Source organism: Diadema antillarum, unplaced genomic scaffold (genome assembly GCF_040938485.1).
Source record: "Diadema antillarum isolate AM-2024a unplaced genomic scaffold, OU_Dant_1.0 scf00000024, whole genome shotgun sequence".
NCBI lineage: Eukaryota > Metazoa > Echinodermata > Echinoidea > Diadematoida > Diadematidae > Diadema > Diadema antillarum.
Window position 1 is genome coordinate 1,979,626 of NW_027270913.1, and position 9,041 is coordinate 1,988,666.

Here is a 9,041-nt window from a genome sequence, read left to right on the forward strand (position 1 = left end):
ACTAAGTTAGTGCTATGAAAGCATTAATGACTGAAATCTCATGTTTGATTATGGTGGGTGCAGAGCTGCCCTGATTGGGGATGGGTCGGGTGAGGGTGAGGGGGAGATTTTCCTAATTTTTTTATTAATGTTTTTATAACACTAACTTAACCCTATCTTCTTCTTTTTTTCGACAGAAAAAGATAACATTCCACAGTTTAGGGACTCTGAGGCTTACCCCCCCCCCTCCTTCAGCGGTGTATGTGTGTGTGTGTGTGTGTGTGTGTGTGTGTGTGTGTGTGTGTGTGTGGAGGGGGAGGCTCATTTTCTCAAATTAAGATCATATCACCATAAAATGCAATCTGCCAAGTTTTGTGAAAATCCGTTGTAGATTTACCAAGAAGATGCTGAAAATGTGGAAAAACCCTCTCCTCTCCCTCCCCCCCCCCCCCCCCCAATCTTGGCACCCCTGGGTTCGCCATAATCAAACGTGAAAATTCAGTCATTAGTGTCTTCATTAGCACTAACTTACCTTATCTTTTCCGGTTTGACAGAAGGACAAAAAAAAAATCCAGAGTGTAGGGACTCTGAGGCTTCAACCCCCTCCGGGGAAGGAGGGGGGGGGGGCTCATTTTATCAATTAAGATCATACTACCATTAACGTGCTATTTGCCAAGTTTGATGAAGATTCGTGGTAGATTTTTAAAAAAGATGCTGAAAATGTGGAAAATCCCCCTCCTCCCTCCCCCCCCCCCCCCATCCCCCGATATGGGCACCCCTTGATCCGCCATAATCAAATATGAAATTTCAGTCATTAAAGTCTTCATATCACTAACTTACCTCTATCTGTTCTGGTTTGACGGAAGAAGATTGAAAATTTCCAGAGATTAAGGATGGGCCGTATTCTCGAAAGGTCTTAAATTAGTTAAGAGTCTTAAATATCGAGATTCTGACTCAAGTCTTGTCTTAACTGCAAGCACCCCACTTAAGTGGTATTCTCAAAAGTCCTAACTTCAAGCACCCCGCTTAAGTTTCGTCTTAACTCTAAGACACCTATTTGAGAGTCTTAAGTCAGATAAGAGTCTTAAATGTCGTAGTTGTATAAATTGAAGGTACATGTAGCGTTTTATTCATTTTTCCTGAAATGGCGGTCATAGGAAGACCTCGAGGTAGACAAGAATTGTTTAACCGGCGCATAAATCCATTTGACGAGTACAACGACAACGAACTGATTGAAAGATACCGGTTCAATAGAGCCGGTATCTTGCGTATTACCGACGACATTCTACCAGCAATAACACCCGTTACAAACAGAGGATTCCCCCTACCACCCGTCACGAAAGTGTGCGCGGCGCTTCAATTTTTCGCCAGTGGGAATTTTCAGCTCACGGATGGAGATACAATTCGTATCTCACAACCATCCGTGAGCAGGTGCATCGCAGCAGTGAGTGATGCACTCACGGCGAGAGTGGGAAATTACGTAAGACTGCCGCCACAAGATGACCTAAACCAGAATAAAGATCGTTTCTACCGGAAGGCCGGCTTCCCGGGTGTTGTGGGTCTCATCGATGGGACCCACATAAAAATTCAAGCCCCACACGAAAACGAAGACCAGTTTGTCAACAGGAAAAACTATCATTCCATCAATGTTCAGGTAAGATAAATAATGTCAATTTTTTGTACAATATATCCACCCATCAATTTGTCAGTGGATTTATCAATCCATCTACGTAATCATATTGCGTTTTACTATCCAATCATTCCACCCAGTAAAAGTTTGGGAAATGAATAAAAATTAGCCTGGTTCACTGTGCTTGGAAATTTACTTTCGTGGGAATTTTTTGGAGAGTCTGAAATTATATATTTTTGGAAACCTTATTTTGTAAACAATAAGAAAGAGCAATGTTTCCATTTGTATCGAATGTGTGAAAAACTGCGTTGCCATGGCAACGACATACTACGGCAATAAAGTTGGATGAAAATCTTGCGGATCAAACGACGGTAATACCTCGGTTTTTGACCAATGCTTGTGTGAAATTTGGCGCACGCATTGGTCTTGGGATGAACATGAGCAAGGCATGGTATTTGATTGTATCGGAAAATGCGTTGCCATGGAAACTGCATATTATGGGAATAAATCTGGTAAAAGTATTGCAGATTAACCACTTCCACAGTTTTTGACTAATGCTCATATGATCTGGCACAAACATTGGTCTTGTAGTGAAGATGTGCAATATACATTTGTCTTTGATGTGTCAGGAACTGCGTTGTCATGGAAACAATGTTCGCCGATCGACAAACAAAAAGCGAATGCAATAGCTCACTTGAGGTGAGCAAGAAACCAAGACATGAATTAGTGAAATAATGCTAGACTCCTCACCAAAAGATGATTAATGCAGCCGTGATTCATTGTCATAATTTACAGTTACCATGGCAACGCTTTTTTTTGGCATGTTTGAAAAAAAAGTGTCTTGCACCTCTTCACCGAAAGACAAATGTGAGTACCTAATATCATAAGCATTGCTCGAAAACTAGATGTTAGTTTAATCCACATGATTTTCACCAGATTTATTGCCATAGTATGCCGTTTCCATGCCAACACAGTTTCCGACACATTCAACAAAGGTGTCCTGCACATCTTCTCCCCAAGACCAATATGTGTGACAAATTATATGACCACTGGTTAAAACATGAAGACGTAGTTGGCTCCACAATATTTCCACCCGACTTATTGCCATAGTATGTCGTTACCATGGCAACGCAGTTTTTAACACATTCAGTGAAAATGGAAATATTGTTTTTCTGATTGCTTACACAATGAGGTTTCCAGAAATATATAATTTTCAAACTCTCCAAAACATTCACACGAAATTACATAGTGAACCTCATTAAATGGTGAAATTGTGACATTTTAACTTATCTGAGTAGTTTTTGAACATGGATGGAAAGAAGGAAAACAGAAAAGTTACATGTATCATGTGTATTGTGGGGTGTTTTTTTTTTCCCCATACTAGATTGTTTGTGATCCGGACTCCAAAATCCTCCATCTGAATGCGGCATGGCCTGGCAGTACTCATGACGCAAGAATTTTAAGAGAGAGTTTGCTGGGGGAAAGGATGCGACACATAGACGGATATCTTCTTGGAGACAGCGGCTATCCAGTGAAGCGGTGGCTCATGACACCGTTTCTGAGACCAGCCGACGATGGTCAGGAAAGATACAACACAGCACACAAGACAACACGCAGTGCAGTAGAGAGATGTATTGGGCAGCTGAAACGAAGGTACTGGTATACAAAAATGCACTTTTTGGTACAAACACTAACCATCAAACACATTCACTCTCACACACAAACACTCACCATCAGACACATTCACAATCAGAAACACACTCAAATACACACAAAAATAAACAAGTACTCAAACACACACAAACTTCTAACCAACACAAACCTTGAACAATACACACCAAACTAACACACATACACACACAAAGGTCACAAAAACGTCACACAACACAAACCTTGCACATACACGTACCCACAGAACATTTATCGGTTATTTTCCTATTATATCGTAAATTATTGTACACTACCCCTTCATTTACCAATTGAATCACCTCCAAAAGTATTCCCTTTTGTTTTCAGAGCGACAAAATAAACCAAGTGTCATCACTTCTACATTCTTTCCATTTCTTATGGTCGAAAAATTACATTATGTAATATCCATTAATACTATGACAACTGCAGATTCCACTGTCTTCATGATGAGTTACGGGTGACACCAAGGAGAGCATGCAGGATCATCACAGCATGTGCTATCCTCCACAATTTAGCCAAGGATATGGGAATGCCACTACCCCAAAGACGGCAAGAGGAGGGCCCACCACAACCCAACCAAATTGATGTTGATAATGAAAGAGGAGAAGGTGCAGTTCACCGCTTACAGATCGTGCAAGCATATTTCAACTGAGGTAAGTTCTAGCCTTTTATTTCAAAGTACATGTACTGTTAAATGTGAGTGGGTCGATGACTTAATGGGATCGAAGGAAATCCCCGATGGAGAACAGTGGACGTTTCCAGGACATGGGCTGATTTTCACTATAGTGTGTGTGTGTTTGTGTTTGGGGCATGTAAATTGCACATCAACTGTACTCAAGGATTGCATTTTCAACCTATCCATAACACAACTTAATTCATACTACAAGATGAATGGAAAACTAGTGTGTGACTCACAAGTTATATATAGGTTAGAAGCTCTTTTATTACTTTTGAATGTTTTCACACTGCTTCTTTTTCCACTTTCTCCAATGCACATATACATGTAATGACAGATACAGCAATTCGACAGCCCTGCAGTCAATGGATATGCCTCCGCACTCCTTGTCCAATTAGTTCAAGTGAAATGCCTCATTCATGTATTTACCAAATCTAACCAAAAAATATGTGAGTTACCATGGCAATGAATTGCTGTTGGGTCTATAAAAAAAATCCTGTGACCTGTGACCTTTCAACTTTAAAATCTAATGAGTATATTGTTGTCTCATGGTATATACTTGGTCCTAGTTACATCACAATCTGATCACCTCTTCTTAATTTATTGCAATAAAGAGACACCGTAACAGATAACGAGACAACGGACAGATATCCCGGAAACTTCGTTGCGGAGGCAAAAAGAAATAAATATATTTCAATTTCAAGTATATATTATCTAAACTACAAATGTCGCTATAGCAACTGGTATGCCTCCGCCATAATGCATGGTTCTCCTAATAGATCTATAGTACAATGTCTTGACAATGTGTGATGACAGTTTCACACAATTGGCAAAATATTAAAATGACAGGTTTGCCACAAATGTGCTGAATGTTCACTTTCCTAGAACTAGGTTCAATTGGATGAATGATTAAAACGTCATAGTGCAGGTATTTGGGGAACTGATGATTTTTACTTGACTTTTGACCCTTTTATAAGTTTATGCATAGAGTAATTTTCAAGGTATTGAGAAAAAGTATAATTTCAGTATCAAATGGTAAAATAGTATCTAAACCTGGCCTTTGACCTTTGACCTCACAGTTCCAAAGAGAATCACTGTTATGTAGAACATGCATAAATATGTAAGTTTCATGATGATACCTTGAGTTACTTTCGAGATGTGGAGGAAAAAGTGCAATTTAGCACTTTCACTTGACCTTCGACCTTTTGACCTTTGACCTTTTGTCAAGAAACTTCCCACAGAATATATATTGGGTAATACATGAACGATGTTGACCTGAACGATGTTGACCAACAGTTATTGGAGATCATCGGGTTAACTTCCCCAACGATCGCTGGCATTGATGGAGGTGTTGATTCTCTAGGAAAAATACTCATTATTCGGGAACATGTACCAAACGTTCCACCCTCAGGGTTTGAAATGCTATTGAAGGAGGTTATAAGTCCCGAGACAAAGTCTGTCACTGTTGATATTTACAAATCGATCAATAGTTCATCCTTTGCATTTCCACACCCCTCCATTTGTGCGATTTCCAGTTTCATTTTTTTGATTTTCAATGTCAACAGTTCATTTCTCAACTTTAAATTCTCAACTTCCAATTTTTCTTTTGTACTTGTAGGTTCTCGACACACCCAACCATGGTATTCCATTGACTGGATTCTGCTGCTGGATGCTCGTTCTTGATGGTGCTCTTCCGCTTCCAGCTCCACTTCTGTTGGCTGGACAGTGCTGTGGAAAATAACAATGAGAAAACGCCATATTTCAATTCCAGAAATATATCATACATGTATGGCATTTATAACCCCCCTTTTTTTGGTTAATGTGAATATGCCAGATACACTCATTAAAAATAAGAATTGAATGTGAATCTCTGAGTTTCTTGTTTCTTCATTTCAATAGAACTATTCTTTATATCTACGTCCTTTGATAGTGTTGAATGTGTGTTTTATGTCATATTTTGGGACTGACTTGAGTGTTCTCTAATTACTGTATATGTTGAATATTTTGCGATGGTTTAATTTTCTCGAATTTCGCGACTTAACAAACGTGAACATTTTCACTTCCTAATACTTCTATACACGTTGAATGAAAATGAAATAAAATAAACTCTCACAAATTCCCCGTCTCGAAGCAAAATCGCGAAATATTACTTACGCGAAATATATGGCGTATACAGTAACAGCATGGTTCCCACCCAATTGTGAAACTGAATGAATGTTTTGTGATTATTGCCTCTAGTTAGTTTGTGGTACTAGTGATTTGTGCCTTCATTTAATTCATCTAATTGTTTTTTTTTTTTTTGGTATGAGAAAGAGAGAGGTTTTATGTGGTTGGATGTCAGCATTTGTCACAGTGATAAGAGTCAAGGGCCATGGGAACGGATATGGGTACAGATATGGGTACACATACAGAATCAGATAGAAGCATGGGTACATGTACAGGTGCAGGTTCAGCATTTCACAAAGTCACAGGTATGGGTATGAGGTACGGCATGAGATAATGGATGGAAGTATGGGGTACGGACACAGAATTTCGTACCTGGATGCAGGAATGGGTACATGACATGTTGATCCATGCTTCAATTGGGGGGGGGGGGGGGGGGAGGATGAAGAAAAATGTCAACATTGTTGGCACACAAAATTGCAATTGTTAATTTTGTGGCCAAAGCAGGCCGAAATATTGAAAATTTGTGAAGTTTTGAAATGATTGGGGGAGGGGCAACAAATTTATTTCTTTGTCCGTCCCCCCCCCCCCCCAATGTACTGGGTAAATTACAATGCCTATAATCATGCAAACTAATAATATTTTAGTTTACCATATTCCTAGAGAATCAACACCTCCATCAATGCCAGCAATCGTTGGGGAAGTTAACCCGATGATCTCCAATAACTGTTGGTCAACATCGTTCAGGTCTTGGGGAGGGGGACCGCCACCTAGGTATGGGTTACAGAGAAAAAAAAAAAAATCTGTTACATTGTTAATTTCGTGCAAGGCTTCAATCACCACAAATTTCAGAGCAATCATCACATCATCTTAGGAAATACTAAATTAAGTAGAATGCATGCTTGATTGCATGTTGTGTTGTAAAGGACTAAATCAGAGTTGGTATTCTCAAAGAAGATATTACAATATTGGTAAATGTAGCCTAGGATGTTGTCAATATCTGTCAGTGGGCAAGGAGGATCAGCCACAATAAAAAAGTGCAACAATATATCTAACAAGAAATATACGGGGAAAGTGATTTTCCACGAGAGTGGAAGAAAAAATGGACAGAATTCATAGAAATAACCTTTTGAAACGGAAAGCGAGTTTCAGGCAGGTTGAAATGGAATTCCAGATTTGTTGAACATGGACAAAGTCATTGTTTACAATGGAAAATCACTGTGAACTAGGTCTAATATTAGGAAATAAAACTGTTTGAAATCAAATGCTGAAAACTAATGAATTCAATTTGACAGTACAATTAAACCAATCATTAGATTGACATCTATACTGAAATACACACTATGGTCTGTATTGTGAGGGAGTGACATCATCAACTACCTTATGTACCGACCAATTGTTAGACCTACCCCCTGACCCCCAGGAGATGTGCTTTGAGGATGTGTCGTTGTCACAGGAGGAACCACTTCTTGCCATTGGCATTGACGCACCCTCCGTCGCAAATTTGGACTCACTGGCCACCGCCCCATGAAAATACACACCTCTGTCAGTTTTGGACTTTACCTCATTTACGCACCTACGACCCACCCAGTAAAGAGACCGACATTAACCATCAAATTCCCCCCCCCCCCCAGCTCCCCGAGTCCCCAATTTTATACCGACGCACATCTCCCGGCACTGGGGTAAGGGGGTGGGACTTACAATTGACAGGTGCATTTCGAAATGTTCATACCAGTTTGTACCTCACAGTCTCACTTTATAACGTAACTCTGACACTGTCTGTAGTTTGTCAGTATAGAACACAGTGTTCTTATCTGCAATACACTTTTTGTTTGAAAAAGCAATGCTACAGTTAAACTGGATGTATTAAACAGTATTAGAACCTATTGCTTTTCATCAAGCATTGTTTTGTAATTTAAACGCTACTGACTTGTGAGTTGTGTCGTAATACATGCTGCTAGAATCTATACCAGTACTACCCAGCCCTTACACCAGTGTAGTTCCAGAATGCAGAAATAACAAAACTTTCCGTTTCAGTGTTTAGCACCGCCGGCAAACTGTGGTGTGGGGTCTATCCAGTTACCGGCTTATGCCTATCGCATTACTAGTATACTACTTGCCATGCCATGGCAATTCATTGGCATTTGTACGTCCATGCCAACATAACAAGGACAGGTTGAATTTGAACGGGAAAAATATCATGTAGGGTCTAGATTAAACTAAAGCTGAAATTATATCTGTTAAGATGTTCATGCAATTATTTGGCATTATAATCGAATCATTCGCAGAGTGTATTTCCATCGTCAGTGCCGTCACCAGGCAATGGTTGACAACATCTGTCTTGCCTGTTCCGATGTGTGCATTGTCATTGCAGCCGGTCAGGCAGGCGTGCAACTGGTGCATGACACATGAGCAGACGATCTATCGGTACACTCGTAAAATCACCAAACAAGTCGAACAAGGTTGTTGTAGATCTCTACAAAATTTAGCTAAACTCCGACTTTAACGGTAAAGCACCAATACAGAACCAATGAAATAATCCAAAGTATGAACTTAATGACACTTAGCTTAATTTTGCTGGTTTCTTCGTATAATACCAGACGTCGGCGCCCATCATCTCTAGCCTGACTTACTAGCCTTGCCAAACTAAAAACACAGTGGTGACAGTAGCGCTAGCTATAGCGCACATCTCACACAGTGCAGCATCACTAGTAGCTGCGCACCTGAGGTCACTCGGGTCAAATAAAGGGCGAGACTACGGTAGCTTATTCTTTGCAAACCCAAATAAAAAAAAAAGAGAGAAATATATCGTTCGGGGTTTCAAAAAAAATAATATCAACAAAGTAAGCAAACAAACAATTCGATATATTCATATTCTTACCCGTCTTTCTCATCTCCTTCCTC

The 9,041-nt window shown here is 39.8% G+C and overlaps 1 protein-coding gene across 1 annotated transcript; it reads left to right on the plus strand.

Moving 5' to 3' along the window:
- The first annotated feature begins 1,123 nt into the window (after positions 1-1,123).
- On the plus strand, positions 1,124-3,950 carry LOC139732499 (putative nuclease HARBI1). Its single transcript, XM_071643364.1, has 3 exons — positions 1,124-1,633; positions 2,994-3,262; positions 3,728-3,950. Exons 1-3 carry the CDS (start codon positions 1,124-1,126, stop codon positions 3,948-3,950), a joined length of 1,002 nt encoding a protein of 333 aa, XP_071499465.1.
- Positions 3,951-9,041: the final 5,091 nt, after the last annotated feature.